Consider the following 24,994-nt stretch of genomic DNA (forward strand, 5'->3'; position numbering starts at 1 on the left):
TCCTTAGTCTTTCTTTGTCTTTGGGGTATTTATTTATTTAGAGATGGGGTCTTGATATGTCATCCAGGCTGGTCTCAAACTTCTGGGTTCAAGCAATCCTTCTGTTTTGGCCACTCCAGTGGCTGGGACTCTAGGTGCATGACTCTGCACCTGGCTGACTTTGACATTTTAAAGGCGACAGGCCATTTATTTCATTGAATGCATCACAATTTAGATTTGTCTAATGTTTAATCCATGATTAAGATCTAAGGTTGCATTTTTGGCAGGAATACTGCAGAAATGATACATCAGTCAGCTTTCCATTACTGTAACAAACACCTGAGACAAATTGACTTATAAAAAGATTTATTTTGGGGCTGAGGTTGTGGCTCAGTGGTAGAGCGCTTGCCTAGCATGCCTGAGGCACAGGCTTCGATTGATCCTCAGCACCACATAAAAATAAACAAACAAGCAGATAAACAAACAAACGAATGAATAAATAAATAAAGGTATTATGTCCATCTACAACTTAAAAAAAAAAAGGATTTATTTTGGCTGGTGGTTTTGGGTTTCAGTCTATGGTCGGTTTGCCCCATTGCTTTGGGCTTGGGCAAGGAAGCACCTCATGGCAGGGAGAACCTGGCAGAACAAAGCCACTCCCCGAAAGGCCAGGATGCAAAGGAAAAAGAAGAGGAAGGGGCTGGGGTCCTGATATCCACTTCAAGGGCACACCCCACTAAGTCCCACCTCTTTAAGGTTCCACCACCTCCTGATAGCACCAAACTGGGGACCAGCCTCTAACAATGGACTTTAGAGGGACACTCCAGATTCAAACTATAGCAAGCGATATTGAGTCCTCCTTTGTGCACCGTATTCGGGGACGCATGATCTTGAACTCTCCTATCACTAACTGTAATTCTGATCATGTGATTCAGGTGATATCTGTCAGGTTTTTCCAACCTGTAATTGTCGGAGATACAGGAGTTCCCCCTTTTCCATGATCTCAGTCACCTGAAGTCAGCTGTGGTCGAAAAATATTAAGTGGAAAATTACAGAAATAAACAACATATAATTTTTAAATGACTTCTATTACAGTGTATTGTTATAACTAGTCCATTTTATTATTAGTTATTGTTGTTAATCTCTTACTGAGCATAATTTATAAGTTAAACTTTATCACAGTTATGAAAAACATAACAGGAAAAAAAACACAATAAATCAGTCTCCAAATCCATGGAGTCCATATACACCTGATGGGCATCTGTGGAGTCAACCAACTGCTGATTGAAAGTATTTTTTACAACTTGCATCTGTACGAAACATGTGCAGACCTTTTCCTTGTTATCGTTCTTAAACAATAGAGTATAACAAGTATTTATACAGCCCTTCTGTTGTAGCAGACATAGTAAGTAATTTGGAGATGATTTAAGAGGACATGCCTAGGTTATAGCCAAATGTTATGCCATTTTACATAGGGACTTGAGCGTCTGCAGACTTGATACCTGTGGGGGTCCCAGGAACCACTCTTCCATGGTACTGGGGAATTACAGTATCTATGGGGTTTGGTACTATCTGCCGTTTCCAGTATCCACTGGTCATGTGGGAACATACCCCGCTGTGGATAAGGGGGGACAACTGTACTTTTGAGGCTATGTATTTCCTGTTTGTCATTAAACGTTTGTCTACTAATTTTATCATTTGAAAGTATATGAGAGGCATCTTTCTACTAGGGATTATCAAAATGAAATGAGATCGCTGGGATTAGCGGGGTGGCTGAGTGTTATAGGGTGGTGGTGAAATCACCTGAAGAGAAATCCTATGGTGAAAAAAGAATTAGGATGTTTATTGGAAAGACCATGCTGGTTGGTGTGTGAAGAGCATTTTTGAGGAGTGGGAAGAGTAGAGAAGCAGGGGAAGATGAGAAAAGTCTTTGTTAAAATTGTGGGTGAAAGATAACATGAAGAAAGGCAGCATGTGGTCTAGAGAGAAGCAAATTGATTAGAAAGCCATTAAACAGATTATATTATAGGACTGGTTCTTTGGCTAAGGCCTTGCAACTTGCTAATCAGTGGGAGTGTTGAGAAGCTATGGTCAGGAAAAACCTTGCTATAGAGCTGACGTTTAAACAGAAATTTGAATGACTAGAGGGAACTAACCACATGGAAAGAGAGATCCAGACATAAGGCATGGTATTTAATATATTCTAGAAGTGTGATGTTGACCTTAGTGTTGGCACATTTAGGTGACCAATAAAATATATTGGAGGGCTGGGGATGTGGCTCAAGCGGTAGCGCGCTCGCCTGGCCATGCGTGCGGCCCGGGTTCGATCCTCAGCACCACATACAAACAAAGATGTTGTGTCTGCCGAAAACTGAAAAATAAATATTAAAAAATTCTCTCTCTCTTTAAAAATAAATAAATAAATAAATAAATAAATAAATAAATAAATAAATAAATAAATAAAATATATTGGGTAGAATATGCCGGGTGCCGTGGTACATGCATATGACTACTTGGAAGGTTGAGGCAGAAGGATTGCAAATTGGACGTCAACTTGGGAATTTTAGTGAAGCCCTATCTCAACAAACAAACCTCCAAAATTGGATGGATAAATGAATTAGTGTATTAATGGAAAGGGCCAACATCATTATTCTCTTTGTAAAAATAAGTGAAAAATTAGCAAATGCAAGCTCCTCGGGCAAGTTGATTGTCTGTGTTTCAAATAATATCTACTATTTGCAGAAAGTCTGTCTTGGCTGGATTAAGATTTGTAAAGGCTTTAAGTACTGAGCGTCACGGTGGCCATTTTATGTGTAACTAACAAAACAAAGCAAACAACAAACACCAGTCTTTAACATGAGGATTGGCATGACCAACAAAGAACTCATTGGTTTTCCCTGTGATGATTACTTCAATACTTGTTCATTTTAAAAAAGTACTTTATGCTTATTGAGGTTTGATTTAAATATAAGAAATTTAAAATCTTAAATGTACAGCTTAATTTTACATGTGATGCACCCATATCAAGATATAGAGAATTCTAGTACCTCAGATGGCTCCCAGGCAAGCCCATACTGTCCTGCCATAGGTAACTCTTATTCTAGTCTTTATCACCATAGATGTGTTTTGCTCCTTTGTGAATTTCACATAAATATGGATTCTCTCGTGTTTATTTTCTTCTACTCAACATTATGTTTGTGAGATTCATCCATGTGCGGGGCAGTAATTTGTAATTTGTTCATTTTCATTATTATACAGTATTGAAATATATGAACAAATTATATTCCTGTACATGTTTTTTGTTGGACATAAACAATCATTTCTTCTTCTTCTTCTCTCTTTTTTTTTTTTTTTGTATATATTCATGAGTGAAATTGCTGGGTCATAGGATAAACCAATGTTTACTTATTTCTTATGGTGTTGGGAATTGAACCCAGGGCCTCAGGAATGCTAAGTACACACGCTATAGCAATGAACTAGGCCTCCAGCTCCCCAACATATTTATTTCTAAAATGAAAAACTCACTCAAAGAGTTTTTGGGATGTTCCTACTTTTTTTGGTACCAGATGCTGTTCTAGATGTTTTATATTTATGAACTCTTTTAATTCTTACCACAGTCCCACAAAGTACAAAGCAGCCAGGAAGCAGAGCAGCTTAGTGGTTAGGTCTCTTGCCCATAGTCGCAGATCTGGTAAACAAGCCCGAGAGTCAAGCTCTTTGGGCTATTCTTCCTGTGAGATACAGTAAAAGAGCCTTATTGTAAAGGATTGGCTCAAATGATGATGGGCTGAGAATCTCCCGTCTGCTATCTGTAGCTGGAGAGTCAGGAAAGCCAATGGTGGAGTTCTAGGCCAAACCCCAAGGTTTGAGAACCAGGAGAGCCCATGGGCTGAGTTCCAGTCCAAGTCCAGAGGCCTAAGAACCCAGGACTCACGTTGAGAGTCCCAGTCTGACTCTGAAGACAGAGAATGAGGAGCACTGAAGTCCAAGGGCAGGAGCAGATGGATGTTCTCCCTGAGGCAGGAAGCAAATTTGTCCTTCTTTTGTCTTTTGGTCTTTTTGTTTGAGGTCCTTACTAGACTGGATGTAGCCCACCTGAGTAGGTGAGGGTGATCCTCTTCATTGTCCACCAATTCAAACGCTAACCTCTCTCAGAAACACCCTCACAGCCATATCTAGAAATAATCTCTTAGCCAGTCAAGTTCACCATCACAGCCTCCTCATCCAGCCTCGGGCCCTCTGGGGTTCCGGGCTCTGTATGAATTCTTTACATTAGTCTCATTGACGTGTGTGTGTTTCTTTCCTTTTATTAGTGGATGAACTCCTTTTATATCTTCTGTCATTCCACCACAGTCTACTATATATGGTTGGCTCTTGGAAACTGTTGACTCACTAGCCACAGAAGGGAGGTGAGACCAATATAAAAATACACTAGAGAATGAAAAGTGCCCTCACCAGGATGTCAACAAAGCCATGTAGACACACCAAGGCTGTGTATACGGGAGCAGGGAAGCCCTCACCATAGAAGTGGTCTCTGGACTGAAACCGAAAGGTTGAAGAATTTTGCCTTGTCAAGAGAAGATGGAGCCAGGCAGGCACACACCTGTAAACCCAGCAACTTGGGAGGGTGAGGCATAAGGATCTGCAAGTTAGAGACAACCTCAGCATCTTAGCTAGACCCTGTCTCAAAATAAAAACCATAAAAAGGGCTGGGGGCTTCAATCCCAGTACCACAAAAAGAAGGAGAGAAAGGTGTGGGGGGGGGGAGAAGGAGGTGGGGAAGGAGAAGTGAGGGAGAGAGGGAGAGAAAGAGAGAGGAGGAAGCATATCTGTCAGGGGCAACTGTACGTGCAACCTCATGGAGTTTCAGAGGCCATGCTCACCTAATGATGGTGCACAGTGCAGTACAGGGGTGGGGTGGTGGTGAGAGAGGTGGAGCTAAAGGGAGGGAGAGGGGTCGATGCCTGGAATGGTGGAATGGCTCTAGAATACAAAATAAATGCCTGCTTAACTAAACTGTCTGAGAAGGAACTCAGCTGCCTTTGGTGAACAATCCCAGAGGTGTTAAAGGAAATAAGAGCCAGCCTATTTGTAATGGTGTATACTTTTACAAATTGCCTGCTCTATTTTCTTTTATAATAGCTCTGGTAAGAACTAGGAAGGGCGCTCTTGGGAGCAATAGAGAGTAAATGAGTCTGAAATAATTTGTAAGATATTGGCCTATCTGGACTTATCTAAAAGGGTTTTGTATGGAATCTAAACTATTAAGTATATGAAAGCAAGGCTGGATAAGTTAAGTTACTTCATTAAGTCTAACATCTGGTTAGGTCAGAATTATCTTTGGTTACATTCCACAATTGAGGAAACACTCCCATCACTTTTGATTGGATTTGAGCATTGTGCAAATCTATAAGAGCATTCTTACCCAGAGTTATCACTACAGATTGCTGATATTAACTAATTTAACTCCCAGAGTTCACCAGCCTGCCTCCATTTTTCTAGAAGCATTTCATCACAGACTTACTAGTCTCAATTATCTGCATACCCACAGTCCAATAACACACTCAATAAGAGCTGATTGAATAAAGATGTGGATAAAGGAGAGCATTAGAAAAGAGCTCAAGGAAAAGAATTTAAATCAGTTCTTTTCTCCTGTGAGACACTAAGGAAAGAATGAAAATGGTGTGAGGGAGGCAAAACCTCTTTGGGAAAGAAGAAACAGAAAAAGTTTGCGGAAAGGTTTCTAGGAAAGGTGGGTGGAGAATCACCGTAGTCATTAGAACCAGCAGGTAAAGTTACTCTTCAGGAGCTGGCTCTAAAATCTAAGGGAGTGAGGAGACGTAGACAAGGAGAGCTGGGAGAAAAAGGCTGAAGAGTAAGAAGTAACTGGCTGGATATGCTGTTGAGACAAAGGGAAGAGCAAATGCTGGCTTAGGTACTGTAACACGGAGCAAGCTGTCAAGAGATCCACGAACAAACTGAGAGTAGACTAGCAAATTTTATTTAAAGCAGAAAATGCATCTGCAGCATGGGAAGGGTCCCAAGACAAAGTACCACTGTTCTGTCTAGCGGTTTTTATGGGATGGTCTGTCCCTATAGGTGATCGATGGGATAACAGGTAAAAAGATTCAGAAAGAGGCCAATCAACTCTCTCTATTTTGTCTTCTTCAGCAAATCAGGAAAGAGTAATTTCTAAGCCTCTATTAGCATAAGGGTGGGGGTTGAGGGTCTGTTGGCGCCAGAGGCAGTGCTTTAGAGAACATTTTGCGGTTGGTCGTTGCTAGGGGGTATTTAAGGTATTTTTGTGGCTTAAAATACCTGGGGTCGGAAGCTTGATTTCCCGATCCTCTCTTATCTCTTCTCTAGAAAGAAGAGAGACTCTTCCCCTAGTTGTCTATGGGTGGTCTTTCTGTCTCAGAACCTGGAATTTCGTTGGTGCAATTCAGGGAAAGAGGACAAAAAGGGCGAGCGTTCTTTGCATGAGTTCCTGTTCTGATGTTTAAGGACAATCAGGTTGAATTATCTGGTAAGCAGTTAGATAAGAGGGTCTGAGCTCCTGAAACAAATGTGGATATTCGTTGAAAGCACAGAAAGTGGGCTAGACACCTCAGGAAGAATGAAGATCTGTGGGTAGGGAGACAGTCATTTGCAGACTTAGGAGTGGGCAGAGGAATAGAAACAGGATAAGAAAAGTCAGATAAGAAAAACGAACGGCGACATTTTGAGAACCAAGCCACCAAGTTTCAAGGTGTTACCGGACGCCTCCTGGAGGTCAAGAGAAGGATAACATATTCTAGCCCTCGGTCAAACTCAATTCCAAGACTGCGCAGGGATGTGGGGGTGGGGCGAAGCCACCCACCAGACTGAGGGCAAAGAAAGGACGCAGCGCCAGCAGTTAATTCTTTAAAGGAGCCTGGCTGTGCCGAGACAGAAAGGGTGAGAGGTGGAGGGTTAGTTTAGGGCTCAAGGGGATAACTGGCTGCGGAATCCCATACAGGAGTAATTATCCGTCTACTTGAGGGCTTCTGTATTATTTAGGTTCCTTCTGGGGATTTCCCTACCCTAAACAGGAACCAAAACAATGCGACAAATTGCCACTCTAAAATAGAGAATGGTTTTTGTTTGAAACCCTTCTCTTTAAAAAATCCTGGTATGCAAATAAGGGGACTTAATGTGGCTCTCAGCGATTGGTAGGTACTTAAAAAATCCGTCATTTCCTTGTTGCAAACCAGAAGTCTGTTTTCTGCTCCCCTATTGGCTGTCTGAGCCGGCTCCGTTTGCAGCCAATCAAACTAGTTCCCCTCACCCCTCCCGGTAGCTCTTATAAATTACATCAAATTGGTTATCCTTTCCACATCCTTCTCCTTGAAAAAGAAGCTCTAACCGCATTTTTAGCCGTCATGTCAGGACGCGGAAAGCAGGGAGGCAAAGCTCGAGCCAAGGCCAAGTCGCGCTCGTCGCGCGCTGGCCTCCAGTTCCCGGTGGGCCGGGTGCACCGCCTGCTGCGCAAGGGCAACTACGCCGAGCGGGTGGGGGCCGGCGCGCCCGTCTACCTGGCGGCCGTCCTCGAATACCTGACGGCCGAGATCCTGGAGCTGGCTGGCAACGCGGCCCGCGACAACAAGAAGACGCGCATCATCCCTCGCCATTTGCAACTAGCCGTGAGAAATGACGAGGAGCTCAACAAGTTACTCGGGGGTGTCACCATCGCCCAGGGCGGCGTGTTGCCCAACATCCAGGCTGTCTTACTGCCCAAGAAAACGGAGAGTCACAAGCCTGGCAAGAACAAGTAACTAGGCTGGGCACCATCCCCTCACCCCAAAGGCTCTTTTAAGAGCCACCAAAAGTGTCAAACGAAGGGCTGATCACAAGTAGCGCATTAGCTCTTTTTTTGAAAACTTGGGTGGCTCTAAAAAGAGCCTTTGGTCTTTGGTTTAGCTGGTCAGCGTTTATTTGCTTTTGGCTTTGTGGCTTTCGGTTTTCTTTGGTAACAACACGGCCTGGATGTTGGGCAGGACGCCGCCCTGGGCGATGGTCACTTTGCCCAGCAGCTTGTTCAGCTCCTCGTCGTTGCGGATGGCCAGCTGGAGGTGACGGGGGATGATGCGCGTCTTCTTGTTGTCGCGGGCCGCGTTGCCAGCCAGCTCCAGGATCTCGGCCGTCAGGTACTCGAGCACCGCCGCCATGTAGACGGGCGCGCCGGCCCCCACCCGCTCGGCGTAGTTGCCCTTGCGCAGCAGGCGGTGCACCCGGCCCACCGGGAACTGGAGGCCAGCGCGCGACGAGCGCGACTTGGCCTTGGCGCGGGCCTTGCCTCCCTGCTTGCCACGGCCGGACATGACTAAACCGAGCGTTTAAACCAGCAGAAGCGTCAGATTTCCCCCACAAGATTGAAAAAGCACCCAAAAGAAACCCTTTATAAGCTTTCCTAGGGGTGGGGTCAGGAGCGAGGTTTTCATTGGTCCTAATTTGGCTCCAGAAACGGCCAATAAAATCGAGAGTCGTTAGTGTTACGTAGGTTTTGCTGAAAACGCAAGGTCCTTACATGGACCAATGAAAGCGAAGGACTTTTTGAGCCCTAATTTGCATAAGGTGGTTATAAAAGGATCAGGCCCGCCCATCCCCTTAATTCTTCCCCTGGCTGAGCCCTGTTGGCTCCGTGTGTTACCATGCCTGAACCTGCCAAGTCCGCTCCGGCCCCCAAGAAGGGCTCCAAGAAAGCCGTCACCAAGGCCCAGAAGAAGGACGGCAAGAAGCGCAAGCGCAGCCGCAAGGAGAGCTACTCCATCTACGTGTACAAGGTGCTGAAGCAGGTGCACCCCGACACGGGCATCTCGTCCAAGGCCATGGGCATCATGAACTCGTTCGTCAACGACATCTTCGAGCGCATCGCCGGCGAAGCGTCCCGCCTGGCGCACTACAACAAGCGCTCGACCATCACGTCGCGGGAGATCCAGACGGCCGTGCGCCTGCTGTTGCCCGGGGAGCTGGCCAAGCACGCCGTGTCCGAGGGCACCAAGGCGGTCACCAAGTACACCAGCTCCAAATGAGTCCTGCCCGGACTTGGCGCTCTCTAGCCACTTTTCTCCAAAGGCTCTTTTAAGAGCCACCCACTTAATCAGCAGAAAAGAGCTTGGTTCACTTGTACTCCCTTAGTTCTAAACGTCCTAGGAGATGGCACAAGTAGTTTTTAAACATTTGTAACTCGAGGTTCCGGGTGTGTGGCTGGACTTGCTTTCGATTCTAAAAGCGCGTCATTCCTCCTATTGCGCTGCTTAGCTTTCTTAGTACTAAACCGGGATGCTAGGGGTCTGTCTGTCCTTTCTCCTCCCAGCCCCACACCGTTGTGTTCTGGTGGCTTTGTTGGGTGTGTTTTATTGACCTAAAAGTCGTGGTTTACGAGGACCCCAGGACAGAAACCCGACTCCAGCGAACGCTGACAGCTCGGTGTATCCAGCCGCCAGCTCGACCCTGCGAGGTGTCCTGTGTGTACCGCGGGATTTGTGTACTTAGGGCGGAGCCCGCGCAGCCGGGCCCTCAACTTTTCCTGATTGGGCGACACGAATATTTAAAATTTCCCGCTGCTGCGGAATACTTACCACCCCCCCTTGGGTGTTTAAATCCTTTCTGGATTTGTGAATCGTTTTTACATTTAATACTCTGAGCTTGGAACGCTGCGCTGCGCTCCCACGGCAGTGCAAAGCGCATTCGTCATTTAGATCTGGGCTCAAAAGTCATCTTGAATATACCTTTTTAAGCCATCCACTCAGGAATTCGCTCCTATCTTTCCTGCCTGGCTGTTTTGTCTTCCTCCTAACGAGCTGAAATTGGTTTATTTGTTCTTAATTATGATCTTTCTCCTTATCCTTGACAGGCTTTGCGGGTCTGACTTCCCACTGTGCCTTAAGTGCAAACCAATGCCTGGCACATAGAGGACAAATAGTACTTACTGAATTAATATTTATTGAGTTAAATTTTCTACCCACCCCTTTCTTCCTTGCTTCTTTTCCATTAGAGGTATGTGAAGACAGGATGAAAATGGATATATTTTTGCGGCTCCTTTCCCAAATCTGCCCTTAGTCACAGTGCATGTTAAGATTCTCTTTGTGAAAGAGGAGGCTGCAATAGGTCCTACCTTTATGCCTCACAGTTTAGTGTAACCTTCAGATTTCCATTGAAATCAGAATGTTGGTCTTTGCAAAGAGCTGTCTTCTGCGTTGCCTCAATCCTGGTTTTCTATTCCCCACTGAGAAGAGGTTTTAATTTATAGTTGCTACCTCATTTGCTTCTCAGAAGACTCTGCAAGACAGGTGGGACAACAGAATTAATATTTTTTTTTTTTATAGATGAGGCTGAGAGAAAGCATGTAGCTAACACTATTTTTGTATCCTCCTATGAGAGGACAATTGCATTTTAGTTTTATTTTGTGGAGTTATAGAATATTGAGTCTTTCTGTTCAAACCTTGATTTTGTGGATTAAGACACTAAGGTCTGATCATTTACTTCTGGAGCTGATTGCAGGGATTTCATGAATCCAAAGGAACTTCAGAAATTATCACAGACTGACTATATGGCATGTCTCCTACATGTGTTTTCAAATGTGTGTAGACACTACAGTTATTAATAAAGTTACCAATTAATCTAAAAGCTTGTCTGCAATTTATTTTTTTTCAATAAATTAAATCAACATATACTATCACCTGTGGTTGGGTCTGGGGAAAAGCTGGGTGTCTCTGACCTGGAGGATGAATATTTATAAGCCATCAGTCACTTCTACCCTTAGGTGTACGCTTGGGCTGAAATAGCCTATTACAGGTTCACTATTAATGCTTAATGACCGAGAAATATATAACCATAAATAAGCACTACAAATAGTGGAAGAAATAAAGCCCTTAATAAAGTGTAGCTAACAGGAAACACATGCAATGTGCCAGGTAGTATCATATAGGCCCTTTGTACATATTGGCTCATTTAATCCTCAGAAAAAAACCTCATGAAGTACCTTTATTACCTTCCATTTTATAGATAACAAAATTGAGGCAGAGAGATGTCTTTCCTCATAAATTCTTCAGAGAATAAGCTCCCTGATTAGTGCTTAGGGGACTTGAGGAAGAAGGGCTACTCTTGAAAGCCTGGACACCTCCCTGGATTTGGGGGGGAAATATCTATGCTTTGAAATGAAAAGAAACATCACTTTATTCTCAGAACACACCCTGGATATAAATCTGGGGTAGTGATGGTTGACCTTCAAAGTAGTATTGGAGGACTCTGATTCTCCATCCCAGAGAGATGGAGAATGTGTATGTGTCGGGTGGGGTGGGGGGCACTCCACAGCTAGGATACTTTGACTAGCATAAGAGAGCTTTCTTTGCTAGTCAGGGGCTCCTCCTGGGAATGACTCTCACTAGAAAGGCAGTTCCCGAGCCAGGAAGGAGGTAATAGCATTTGGTATATTAATTCTGGAGGGAAAGTGATCAATAATGGTGCGATTAGTTCTTGTAAAGAACCTCTTTAAACACTTCTTTCTCTTGCTCAGGCATCTTTAAATGTTTGCTTAGGCAGGGTCAACCACAATCCCAGTTACTGAGCACTCAGTCTTCTGCCAAGTGGCTGACATTCATTGTCCAATCTTCACTGCCGCCTTTTAAGATAGGTCCCATTTTGTCATCTTTCTTTTGCAGATAAAGGAAACTAAATCTCAGGAAGGTTAAGTGACTTGTCCAGTATCCTTCAGAAAGAAGTGGAACGACGATCCAATGCACACTTTTAAAAAGCTTCATAATCAATCCCTCCCACAATCTGCCTTTTCTTTCTTTCACAGGCCTCTCTCCTACTGCTCTACAGGTTTTCTGCTATAGTCAAAATGGTCTGTTTCCTTCCTCTAAACCCATTTGTTTCTTTTCCAGTTATGTACTGAACAGAACTTTACTGAGGCATCATTGGCATATGAAGGAACTCACATGGGAAAGATGAGACATAGACAAATATCTATTCTATTCAACTGGGAAAGTGTTAAGATTTCACCTTAATTCTTCTAGGCTGAAAACTGCTATCGTCCATCCAATATTCTGCTATGAGAGTAATCTATAGCGCAGATCCGATCTCATTCCCCCTCCCGCCTTCACAAAACTCCAGTGGCCTGTTTCATGCCTCAGCTTGGCTTTCAGAAGAAAAAAAATAAATGTGAAACGTCATCAGCAATTCTTTAACCATATTTGGGTTTCACCATTTGGTTTACAGAGTCCTGTGCCTTTAGGAGGGACATAATATGGCCCTTCAGTAATTCTGACACAGAAGTAGGCCTAAGGGGCAGCGCTGTCTGACCCCTAACTGAAAGACTGCTCTTGTGACTAGGGAGGGTAGGATTAATTGATGATTTAATATTTATAATTGAAAATCTGTACCTACTTTTATAAGTATCTCTTAAGTATCTGTTAATAGTATTAAGTTCTATAAGAAAGTCACAAGGGCCATTACCTCTTAGACTCTGCAGCACTATTAGGTCTGGTCTCATTAATTCATTGCTTCATTCAATAGTCTAGCCAGGTGCGGCAGTGCACATCTATGATTTCAGCTACTAGGAAGCTGAGGCAGAAGGATCATATTTGAGGCCAACCTGGGTAACTTAGCTAGATCCTGCCTTAAAAATAAAAGATTAAAAAAAAAACAAAAAAACAAGAATGGGGGCTGGGATTGTGGCTCAGCAGTAGAGCGCTCGCCTAGCATGGGCAGGACCCGGGTTCGATTCTCAGCACCACATAAAAATAAAAGGCATTGTGTTGTGTCCATCTAAAAAAAAACCCCAAAAAACAAGAAGGGCCGGGAATGTGGCTCAGTGGTTAAGTGCCCTTGAGTTCAATTTCCAGTAATCTGTCCCCCACAACCAAAAAAGTCAGTAAAGGTTATGTGGGCAGTGGGTTCAATGATCCTTTAAAAAAAATTAAAAAAAGATCCTAGTGCTGTGAGAATACCTTTAATGAAAATAGCATACTTCTAAGTATCTATCCTAGTACCTGGTACCTAATAGACCCTCAATACATTTTAGTTAATTCTGAAGAACAGCTTTAAAAGCTTCAACAATGCAAGCTACAATCAACTTAAACTAAGGGCATCAATAACAACAACTCCCCCCAAAGTCCCTGGGGTCTATGAGCTGACCCCTAGGTCTGACCCTGGGGCTTCACTATTCTCAGTCCTACTTAAAAAAAAAAATCACTTAAAGTCATGAGCCACTGCTCTACAGAAGGTGTTCCCCAGAGCGACTCTCTTAACTAGTCAACTTCACTAATGAGGCCTACGTCACAGGTTTGGTCATCAGACAGGCCAAGAGAGCCAGGCAAGCTCTGTAAGGACTGGGTGGCAGAGGAATGTGAAACCAGGTCGTAGAGAGGCGAGTTGATAACCAACCCCAGGAGAGTTAACGTGGTTCTTGAGCAAGTCAAGGGCAATGCTTTGAGAGGGTTACTCGGACTGAGAAGCGCAGGATAGAATGAAGAAGGAGACCACAGGAAACTAGAAATCTGTGGGGAGGCCATTGTGACTCATAATTCTTCGGTCTCAGACAGGAATAGAGACTGCAGGAAGAAAGAAGATATTAAAAAGCCATGGTTTGCATGAAGGAGGCAAAAGAGCTATGTTCGTTTTCTATTGCCACGTAAAAATTTACCACAGGTTTAGTGGCTTAAGATAATACTCTCTTTCACTCTCTCTCTCTCTCTCTCTCCCTCTCTCTCTCTCTCTCTCTCTCTCTCTCTCTCTCTCTCTCTCTCTCACACACACACACACACACACACACACACACACTCGTACTGGGCATTGAACCCAGAGTCACTTTACCATTGAGTTATAGCCCTAGTTCTTGTTCATTTTTTATTTTGAGGCAGGGTCTCACTAAGTTGCCCAGGCTGGTCTCAAACTTGGAATCCTCCTGCTTCAGCCTCCTGAGTCACTGGGATGATAGGTGGTATGTCCCCTCTGCCCAGCTGACAATACTAATGTATTATCCCATGGTTTCTGTTGGTCTGGGCAAGGCATAATTGAAGTCTTTTCATAGGACTGAAAACCAGATGTCCACTGAAACATGGGGTCTTCTTGCAGTTCATGTAGCTTGCTGGCAGACCATAGTTCCTTGTGGCTGTAGGTTTGAGACCTTCTCTTGTCGAGGTGGCCCTCTCCACAGGCAGGTTAAACATGCATATTTGCTTCTAAAGGCCAGCACCACATATTCCCTTTGCTTCAGTGATTTAATTCACTGAGGATACCTGACTAAGGGTGTGCCTTTTTATTAGCTCAAAGTGAACAAATTAAGGTCTTAATTACACCTGCAAAATCCCTTCAACTTTGTCGTTCATATGTATGTGTGTGCATGTATACATATATGTGATATGCATATATTTATTTTATTTTATCTTATCTTTTGGTATTGAACCCAATTACTACACCCCCAGTACTTGAGACAGGGGCTCACTGAGTTGTTGTTGAGGCTGGACTTGAACTCCTGATCCCCCTGCATCCCTGGGATTATAGGCGTGCACCACCATTGCTGAGCTGTCGTCATTGTCTTCTCCTTCTCCTTCTCTCCTTCTCTCTCCTTCTCCTCCTCCTCCTCCTCCTCCTCCTCCTCCTTCTTCTTCTTCTCTCTCTCTCTCTCTCATTGGATGCAAAGCACTGGCTCTGCTTCTACTCAAAGGAAGGCCAAAGGCTCCCAGAGGTCAGCAATCACGAGGTCTGTCCTAGAATTCTTCTACTGCAGGAACAAAAAGAATTATCTGGATTTAAGTCAGACACTTTTCTGTGATTTAAATTAACTTTAAATTAAGGAGTAAAAAGAAAAAAAAAATCCTCAGGCACTGAAAGCCTTCAATGTGCCAAGTGCTATAAACAACACTTTGAATCCTCAGAGCAATCCCTGAAAGGCCAAAGTTAGGATTCTTATTTTACAGTGGAGAATACTGAGGTTCAAACACGTCAAATCCCTTGGGAATTTCCTTCTTGTACATCACATTGTTTCTGAACAACTCTCCAAGGTAAATGTTATCCCTATTTCACAAAGGGAGAAACTGATATCTATACAGTTTAAATAACCTGGTATTCTCTGATCACCCTGATGCTCCTGACTTTTACTAGAATATAAGCCTAATCTTTTCAAATCAGAAATAATCTGAGGATCTATCAATATGTTTGCCATATAGAAACATAGAATATCACTGGTGCTGGAAAATTCAGAGATCATCTGGTCTACTGAATTTCCTTATGTCTTCTTTCTGATTTCAGGATAAAACCTTTTTCTGCTTTTCGGTCTCCATCAGATCCCTGCGTGGTGCAGATGTTCCTCAGAAACCTGTCTTTGGGGCCCTCTCTTCAGAAGTAGGTCCCAGGACCTCCAGAGCTTCGTCTAGCTCCCTGGGCAGGTGGGAGAAGCCAGCTGATCTCTCGCTCTGCCTGGAAGACAGTGCCACTTGTCATCTGCCAGCTCTGACCCAGCGTGGTCTGAAGTCAGCTCTTCAGTGGCTCCCCCAAGAGAAAAGAGGGGCTGGGGCTGTAGCTCAGTGGTAGAATGCTTGCCTCACACAGGTGAGGCACGGAGTTCCATCCTCAGCAGCACATAAAAATGAAGACATTGTGTCCATAAAAAAAATACACTATTAAAAGAAAAGAGCTGGGGTTATGGCTCAGCAATGCTTGCCTAGCATGTGTGAGCACTGGGTTGATTCTCAGCACCACATAAAAATAAATAAATAAAATAAAGGTATTGTGTCCAACTACAACTAAAAAAAGATATGAGAGAGAGAGAGAGAGAGAGAGAGAGAGAGAGAGAGAGAGAGAGAGAGAAAGGAGAAGGGAGTTTCAGAGTTTTATACCCAGCGTGTGTGTAAGGGGAGGGGCTCAGAAGTTCCCAGTCTGCAGAAGTTCACACAAAAGCAGCTTTTTCTTTCACTGTTCTGGATAAGTTAACCCTTCAAGGACCACACCTGAGAAGGGAAGAAGTTAGTGTGACTATGGAGACAGACATTGGAGTTACTCTGCCACAAACTGAGGAGTCAATGGGAACTGAAAGAGGTGAGGATAGATTATCCCCTTAAGCCTTTGGAGGGAGCATGGTAACTTGATTTTAGACTTCTGGTCTCCCAAACTGTAAAAGAATAAATCCATATTGGTTTAAGCTGCCAAATTTGTAGTAATTTGTTAACAGCAGTCCTAGGGAACTAACAAGGCATCCTTATAGAAGTCTGGCTGTGAACTTTCCTCAAGAACACAAAGAGGTTGCCACTGTTCCTACAAATCCACAATGAAGTCAGCCTGTTGGCCTTCCTGCCCAGGATGAACTCAGAGCCCATAGGAAGTTCCTGTTTGGGAGGTCAACAATTGTCTAGGAAAGTTCAGTCCTATTTGCAAAGATACGAGATGCCTCAGGCAATTTTGGGCTGAGCCAGTTAGGGAGTCTGATCAGGACAATGAAGGATTCAATCTGTAGTCAGGAAAGAATCACTGCGGACCCTGAGTCTCCTATTATTGTTCTCTTGTTGTAGGGACAAACGAGGCAAGGCACTGAAGATAGCAGGAAACAATTTTGTTTGGCTGCAGCCAGGTTCAGAGGGCACAGCTTTTGCTGTAATCCATCAATCCCCTGAACCCCGAGTTCAGGGAGTTTCAGAGTTTTATACCCAGTGTGTAAGGGGAGGGGCTCAGAAGTTCCCAGTCTGCAGAAGTTCACATAAAAGCAGCTTTTTCTTTCACTGTTCTGCGCAAGTTAACCCTTCAAGGACCACACCTGAGAAGGGGAGAGCTTCTTCTCCCCTTCCTTTCCTCCCCCTGCCAGCTGTTACCATGGAGCCCAGCTGTAACTTTTTTTTTTTTTTTAAGAGAGAGTGAGAGAGGAGAGAGAGAGAGAATTTTTAATATTTATTTATTTTTTTTAGTTCTCGGCGGACACAACATCTTTGTTGGTATGTGGTGCTGAGGATCGAACCCGGGCCGCACGCATGCCAGGCGAGCGCGCTACCGCTGAGCCACATCGCCAGCCCCACCAGCTGTAACTTATCTTAAAAATGCAGACATCTCTGTGAAGCCCAGCTCAAGGCCAGAGGCGTTGTTTCCACATTTCTACAAACTACTATACTGGATACGTTTATGAAAAACTAGTAAGGGGTGTCCAGCACCTGGAGTGCTGGTATCTTCCTGGCCAAGTAAACAGGGTGACATGAAAATAGGAATTTTTGTCTACATTGGACTCTTCTGCAGAGACGCTCTTGCGGACAGATCTAAAATCAGCCGTGGTGAAGAGGGCTTATCTGTGGAGAAGGGGGGGCCGCTTCACTCTTTTTCTCTTTTGCTGCCACCTCCTTCCCCTTTCTCCCTCCTGCCTTCCAAATACACTTTGTACCTGCCACACTTATATCCCCTCATCCCCCATTAAAAGGAACTACTGTCTTGTGAGAATAAGGGTGGCATTTTAGGGGCTGGGGCTGGGGCTCAGTGGTGGAGCTCTTGCCTAGTATGCATGAGGCACTGGGTTCAACCCCCAGCACCACATAGAAAATTAGCAAATAGAATAAAGGTTTTGTGTACACCTACGACTAAAAAAGTGTTTTTTTTAAAAGAATGGCATATTAGTTTTCTACTGTTGCTTTAGTAAATCACCGCACACTTAGTGGTTTAAAACAACTCAAATTTGCTGGGCATAGTGGTGAATACCCAGAATCCCAATGACTAGGGAGGCTGAGGCAGGATGGATTGCAAGTTTGGGGTTGGCTTCAGCAATTTAGTGAGACCCTGCCTCAAAATAAAAAATAAAAAGGGCTGTGAATATAGCTGAGTGGTTAAATGCCCCTGGGTTAAATCCTCAGTACAAAAACAAAAAACCAACAAAAACTAAAACAATTCAAATTTATTCTTTTAGTTTTGAAGGTTAGAAGCCCCAAATGAGTCCTACAGGGCTAAACCCTGCATCTGAAGGACTGGTTCCTTCTGGAAGGTCCAGAGGGAGAGTATGTTCTTTGACTCTTCAGCTTCTAGAAACTGCTGGCAGGTTTTGGCTCCTGTATACTTTAGTCCAATCTCTGCTTCTGTCAACACAACACCTTCTCCTTCATCCATCCTCTTGCCGTCTAATAAAAGCTTTGTGATCACATTTAGGGTCTATTCTGATGATACAGTATAAGCTCTCCATCTTGAGGATTTCTTCCCGTCTGCAAAGTCCCTTTGCTGCATAATGCAACATTCACAAAGTCCAAAGACTGGTCCATGAATCTCTTCTGGGGGCCTGGGGGGGGGGGTGTCCATTATTCAGTCTACCAAAGAATACACACCCCTCCTAAAGCATCTGCCTTCAAGCACTGAGTCCATTGAGGGCTGCTAGTGGGGAACTGTGCCCTCAGCTAAGGCCACATAAACAGGTTAAGGGTGAGCTTTAGTCCTCTGTGGACAAGGGATACACCTCAGGCAGCTATCTGCTTTCCCCCGGGGCCAATATGGAGGACTTGCTTCTGGTCTGTAAATCTGGAGAGCATGGAAGGGGCTGGGGGATTGCATTCTTTTGAGTGACAATTCAGAGGCTAGTGGAACTAGGTCCCTCATCAGGCGTTTCCTGACGAGTGTATTCTAGGCACTGTCAGGATGTGGTGGGATGCTGATCTACAGAGATGAACAAAGTGAAATATTCACCCTGAAAGAACTCAGAATCTACCAGGAAGGATAAATTAATTCTGGGAGAAGCTGTTAAAACAGAGGAGAAGGTCTACTTGGTAGAACTGAGGAGGCTGGGGTTGTAGCTTAGTGGTAGAGCACTTGCTTAGCACGTGTGAGGCACTGGGTTGTCACAACATACCACTAAACCAGTCAGGGTCACTCCAAGTGAATTTGGGGACTAAATAAAGACACAGACACAGAAAGTACCTTTTCTTTGGGTTCAGTGACCGCTCCTCAGCGGCAGCTCCCACAAGGGGGGGGGCAAGGCAGGCAAGGAAGAGATGGAGGAGTGTGTGCTGAACCCTTTTATTGGAGAGAAGCCATTCAAGCGAGGCAGATGCCTGGACAAAAAAAAATTTTGCCAAGGCACAATTGGGAATTGCAGGTACGTTATGAAGGGCGAGAAACTTGTGCAGTGGGGAATAGCTCATGAACATCGACTCAAAAGCCAGGAGAAGTCTACAATTTAGGGGTGGTGAGGATATTCGCCTTTGATTTTGTCTTAATTTTTCTGAATGATTAATAAGTGTATTTTTTTTTCTATTGTTCACTTTGGATTAGACACTGTGCTTGTCACTTTTTGGGAATTGTTAAAGAAACGATGTCTGCAGATACCACCACCAGGCAGATACCATTCTCTCCACTTCACAGACGAGGAGCTGAGGCCTGGTAGGACCAAGCACCCACCAGTCATACAGGTAGTGAGAGGCGGAGCTAGGACTCTGGCCAAGCTTGGGACCTTGTCCTTAGTTTCTGCTTTTCTGTGCTACGATGTGTGGGTGTAGATTTCATTGTGAAGGTACAGGATAGAGAACATGGGAAGATCTTAAAGCACAGAAGTGACAAACTCATCCCTGGCACCAGGAGGTTTTTCTCTCCTAGATGTAGTGAAGTCAGGTGGGGATGGGTAAGTGGGTAGAGAAGTGTCACTTGAAGCCACAAGGCCCTCAAACCTATGCATTGTGTACCTCCTCTGTCACTTCACTTCTGAGCTTCCAACATGAGCTGTTCACTTGCTGCTTGCTGCTTACACATATGAACTCTGGAGTCCTGCAGTTAAGTATGGAATCCCTAGCCCCGTCATTTAATAGTTGTGGGGATCTCGGGCAAAAATGCTCAAACCTTCCCCGTCTGTAAAATGGGGATTATAAAACATCTGCCTACTCTGTCAGTTATCATGATGATTCAAAGAGATAAAAGATATAAAGCATTATCAGGGCTGAGGATGTAGCTCAGTGATAATGCTTGTCTAGCATGAATGATATCCTGGGTTCAATCCCCAGAACAAAAATAGATATACAGAAAGATAAAGTCAAGCTGGGTATGGTGGTGCACACCTGTAATCCCAGCAACTTGGGAGGCTGAGGCAGGAGGATCATAGGTTTAAGGCCAGACTCAGCAACTTGGTGAGACCCTGTCTCAAAATTAAAAATAAAAAGTGCTGGGGATGCTCAATGGTTAAGTTACCCTGGTTTCAATCTCTGGTACCAAAAAAAAAAAAAAAAAGAAGAAGAAGAAAAAAAAGAACATGTTATTCTTTTTTTTAAAAAAATTTATCTTTTAGTTTTAGGTGGACACAATATCTTTATTTTACATTTATGTGGTGCTGAGGATGGAACCCAGTGCCTCGTGCATGCCAGGCGAGCGCTCTACCACTGAGCCACCACCCCAGCCCCATAAGTTTTCTTACTTCTGAACTTCAATGCACAATATGGCCCTCTGCCTCCTTGGGATATACTCTCTCCTGGTGGTCCTCATCCCTTTCCAGTTTTCCCTTCTGCTTCCTGGCATTCTCATCTACCATCTCACATCAATATTCCTGTTTGCCCAGGATGTCAGCTTCAGTCTTTTTTTCTCTGAAACCTCTGGCTAGATCTCATCCAATTCCCCGCCTCCTGTTATCTGTACAGGGCTTGCCCACAAACAGGTCCAGCTGAATCTCCTCATTTAATAGATTAATATTCCTAACTCCCAGTGTGTGTGTCCTCCTGAATTTCAACAGGGACTTTATGCATCTTTTTTTTTTTTTTTTAAAGATGCATAAAGGAGTACTGGGAATTGAACACAGGAACATTTAACCACTGAGACACATCCAAGCTCCTTTTTATATATTATTTATAGGCAGGTTCTCACAGAGTTGCTTAGGGTCTTGCCAAGTTGCTGAGGCTGGCTTTGAACTTGTGATCCTCCTGCCTCAGCCTCCAGAGCCTCTGGGATTACAGGTGTGCACCACTGCACCCAGCTCTTCATGCATCTTCTTGGCTTTAAAAGCAGTTTCTTTCCCCTGCATTCCCCACCTTAGTATAATCTACTGCTATCTCCTAGCTGCTAAGGCTAGAAGCTCCTACTTCTTTCCTCTCCAAATGCCTAAATCATCAAATCTTATTGAGTCAATCTTTTGTAACCCCCTCAAATTCACCACTTCATCTGTCTACTACTACCACTACCTTAGCTGAGGCCACCTTCAGCTCTATCAAAAACTCAGCTACAATTCAATTTACAGTACCAATTCTATGGTAGATTTTCTGGAAGCAGGCCTATAGCTGGAGAATTTTCAAGAGGCTGTGAATTGCTTGATTTTCTTTAAGACTATTCTGAAAGTAGAAAACTCCTTATGTACCTGACATGTTTGAATTTTTCTCCAAACATTTTTTAACATTTAAAAAAATGGGTAATACTTTGCCTAGATTCTCCAACCCCAATAAAAACATCCCAAAAAAGTTATTATTAGGCCTAGGAAGTTTGGCCTTCAAAGAACAGTAGTAGAATTGTCATCTTTGCCCTGTTACCAGAAATGCTGTCAATAATGCTGTCACTAAACTGCGTGTGAAAGGCACTGGTGAATTCCTCATAGCCTCCCAGACCATAGTGAGGACTAGATTGGGTAGCTGGGCTCTGTTGGGCAAATCCCGAGGACGGCTGCCCCAAAAGCCAGCTGTGTCCTCACCAGGCCTGGCCCCAGGCTGGGTGAGGTGGAGTGGTGGGTCAGCTGCTCTTCCTCCTAAGTGGGTGCACACACAGCTCTCTGCACCGCCTTTTGTTTCCTCCTCTTATGGAGCCACGGGGAGAGTCTGTGGAGCTCTTTCATGGCCAAAGCCCAGAGCCTGTGTTATGTGGCAGTCTTGGGAGAAAGAACATGAGGCCAAGGCCTGTTCTCAAAGGCTCACTTTTGACAGGAAACCAGAAAAGATTAAGCATGAAGGGCTTCCATTGTCTCACACCAGCCAAGAAAGGATAGGCCTGGGCTAGCCAGTGTTCCTGTCTCTGACTTCTGTCACCATGTGAGCACTCACTCTACTGTCACAGCATAAAGGGCAGCAGTAGCCAGAAAAGTGAGAAGGGTAAAGGCAAGGCATGTTTCTTTCTGCTAAGTTAGGGACCTGTGAGCTACCTTAACCATGACATGTACAGGCTGTCCTCAAATCCCAGAACCACAGGGGGTCTTGGGTGTCTTTAGCATTTTAAGTTGGTTGGCATCTTGCTTTTAAAACTGCCTTAGTTTCAGTTCAGAGTAAATGATTCTTGGGGTGGAAAGGCCCTGACATGGAATGTCAGGCCACTAAATGGCTCTACCACACTGGGAAGTTATTCACCCTCTGAGAACTTTGGGCTGCATTTTTGAAAGCAAATTTCAATGAATGAGATGCTGAGTATAAAGATGCTGTCACTACACATTTTAAGTCATTGCTGCTTCTGCCTATAATTGAATACAGGTCCCAAAGATCCCATCACTCTAGACAGTGAGGCCCTAAAGAGAGACCATGGGGCCTAAATTAATTTGTTGGGGTTATAGTCCATTTTCTGTTGCTATAACAAAATACCTGGGGTTGGGTTCTTTAGATGTTTGAGTCACGATTCTGGTGGCTGGAGGGCCCAGATGATCTGGTGCTTGCATCCTGGCAGTGTCATAATATTGTGGAGAAGCAGAAGAGGAATCAGCCACAGGCAGAAGGGCCAAATATGTGGGATGGCTTCACTTTTATTACCAGCTCTTGCTAGAACTAATTCAATGAGACTAACAATTCCTTCTGAGAGGTTAATGACCTAATTATCTGAAGGGATGATTAACGACCTAATTATCTTATACAAGGCCCTACCCCTTAAAGTTTCCACCTCCTCTCAACATGTCCATATTGGGTCCAATATGAACCTTTGGAGGACACAACTTCCAGCACATGAAACTTTGGGAGACATATCTCAAACTATCCAGACCACGGCAGGCCACCACAACAAAGCACTGCAGACTAGGGGGTTAAACCCTGGAAACTTATCTTGTCCCTGTTCTGGAGGCTAGAAGTTCAAAATCACAATGTATTGGGAAGTTTGGTTTCTTCTTAGCCTCCCTCCTTGGCTTGCAGATCGCCACCTCACATACCTGGTCATCCCTTTGTGTTCTAACCCTCTCTTCCTATAAAGACACAAGTCATTCTGTATTGGGCCTACTTTAATGACCATTTTAACTTAATCATTTCTTTAAAGGCTCTCTCTCAAAATACTGTCACATTATGAGGTATTGTGGGTGGGGCTTCAAGATTCCTGTCCTCACAGCTTCTGGGGCTTGCAGTTGCCATCATGGGAGGCGAGAGGGGGATGTTCTGTCTTCCATTGGTTCAATGCTGCCCAGTAGCTTGAACTTCGAGGGCTTTGAGCTGGATAATTCTCAAATATCTACACAGAACTCATCTGTTTCTCAGGATGTCTTCCAGGAAGAGTCTCATGCTGTGGACAAAAGCAAGGAACAATACCACCAGGATCTAGCTCTCAGAGAGTGGCCTGGGTTATGGAGGCTGGTGAGGCCCAGGTCTACCACTCATTTGCTGCTGCACAATTGTACCCAGGCCAGGAAAACAGCACTGGGTGAGTTTACAGGATATCAGCAAGACATCAGATCCTTTCTTCACCTCTGCTTCATTCCTACCTGGAATTGCCCGTGTCATTATTTGGCCTAGTAGAATTGGGATTCCCCGCCCCATTGGTATATAAATAAAATTTTATCCATCTAAGGGAAAACCAATATTCACTTAAGGCTGCTGAATCTACATTGTGTTTATTTTACTCTATACCTTTAAAAAGCATCAAATAAAATTATAGCCAGGAATATACATAAGGAATACAGATTAATAATATAGTAACAAAAGTTAAAAAAAAAAGCAATCTTTTAGGAGTCCTATAATTTACTTGAACATACAGAAAATCAATACCACCTCTATTGTTATAGGCAAATGTATGCAAACAGTATCAATCTGTACAACTTAAAAAAATTAATCTGAAGTTGTAACAAGCTGTATAAAAATTGAAATTATCCTTTAGTTCTCCCAAAAGCTCTACAAAAATCAGTGATGTACCTGCCATTTGGCAGTGTCCTTTACTTGTTGACCAATCACATTTCCTCTAAACCCAATGAAAACGTCAGCAGGAGGACAGGCTTCCATATCTGTAGCTACATCTCTAATCATGATTATTTTCTTGAAGTAGAAATTTTCTTTTAAAAATTTAGTATTTTTCCTTTCCCACCAGATTGGACTGTTGGCTGTGTCTCATCAAAACCTGTGTATTCCTATTAAAGTAGAATTTCAGCCTATTGGCAGATATATTGGTTGCTGGCATATTGAGCTTTGAAGTAACATGCTCTACAATACTTCTAAAGCCATCAGATATTGGGAAAATCTGAACGTTTCATATTTGTAGGCAATTTACCATCTACCTTTGTGTGTGTGTGTGTGTGTGTGTCAGATGGGGCAGTGGTGCTCTGAGAGCCTTGGCACCTGCTTCCTGGAGGGCTGGATCAGTGCTAAGTCCTCAGTGAGAACAGCTTTGAAGGCAATAACCCACCTAGGCTTGTGTCATTTCTGACACTAAACTCCACAGAATTTGGCCAGCTTATCAATTTCTTCTTCTTGGATAACTGTGATACCAACATCAAAACACACTGCATCAGTGGGTGCACTATGCCTGTAATTGCAGGGGTTTTGGAGGCTGAGGCAGGAGGATTGCAAGTTCAAAGCCAAAGTCAGCACTTTAGCAAGGCCCTGAGCAACTTAGCAAAAAAAAAAAAAAAAAAAAGGACCTGAGGCTGTGGCTCAGTGATTAAACAACCCTGGGTTCAATCCGGGGAACCAAGAAACAATCAACATACTGCATCAGATGAACTGAAAGAGGGAGACAATCCTTGGAAGAATTTCCTCATTTCTCCAATGCTGGATTCCTATAAGACAGTGTGCTTTTCTTCCTGCTCCTTTCCTGAGTGAAACTGTTCTGCTTACAAATTAAAAAGATCTATGTGTTCTTTAAGAGCCAGCGGCACTGTAGCGTCTGGGCGTGTCCCCAC

General features: G+C 44.0%; 3 protein-coding genes and 1 pseudogene across 3 annotated transcripts; 2 read left to right on the forward strand and 2 right to left on the reverse strand.

The window, feature by feature from the left end:
* The first annotated feature begins 7,379 nt into the window (after positions 1 to 7,379).
* Positions 7,380 to 7,773, forward strand: H2ac21 (H2A clustered histone 21). The gene has a single exon (XM_026404052.2). It carries the CDS (start codon positions 7,380 to 7,382, stop codon positions 7,770 to 7,772), a length of 393 nt encoding a protein of 130 aa, XP_026259837.1. The 3' UTR covers position 7,773.
* An 11-nt stretch (positions 7,774 to 7,784) lies between these two features.
* On the reverse strand, positions 7,785 to 8,333 carry H2ac20 (H2A clustered histone 20). Its single transcript, XM_026404053.2, has one exon. The coding sequence runs from the start codon at positions 8,316 to 8,318 to the stop codon at positions 7,929 to 7,931; it is 390 nt and encodes a 129-aa protein (XP_026259838.1). The 5' UTR covers positions 8,319 to 8,333; the 3' UTR covers positions 7,785 to 7,928.
* A 219-nt stretch (positions 8,334 to 8,552) lies between these two features.
* Positions 8,553 to 10,505, forward strand: H2bc21 (H2B clustered histone 21). The gene has a single exon (XM_077791011.1). It carries the CDS (start codon positions 8,649 to 8,651, stop codon positions 9,027 to 9,029), a length of 381 nt encoding a protein of 126 aa, XP_077647137.1. The 5' UTR covers positions 8,553 to 8,648; the 3' UTR covers positions 9,030 to 10,505.
* A 13,399-nt stretch (positions 10,506 to 23,904) lies between these two features.
* On the reverse strand, positions 23,905 to 24,807 carry LOC113193487 (phosphoserine phosphatase pseudogene; annotated as a pseudogene).
* Between the last annotated feature and the right edge of the window lie 187 nt (positions 24,808 to 24,994).

This window comes from Urocitellus parryii, chromosome 11 (genome assembly GCF_045843805.1).
Source record: "Urocitellus parryii isolate mUroPar1 chromosome 11, mUroPar1.hap1, whole genome shotgun sequence".
NCBI classification, from domain to species: Eukaryota; Metazoa; Chordata; class Mammalia; order Rodentia; family Sciuridae; genus Urocitellus; species Urocitellus parryii.

Coding starts and splice junctions, on each gene's coding strand:
- H2bc21 (XM_077791011.1), top strand. CDS start 8,649: ATGCCTGAACCTGCCAAGTCCGCTCCGGCCCCCAAGAAGGGCTCCAAG.
- H2ac20 (XM_026404053.2), bottom strand. CDS start 8,318: ATGTCCGGCCGTGGCAAGCAGGGAGGCAAGGCCCGCGCCAAGGCCAAG.
- H2ac21 (XM_026404052.2), top strand. CDS start 7,380: ATGTCAGGACGCGGAAAGCAGGGAGGCAAAGCTCGAGCCAAGGCCAAG.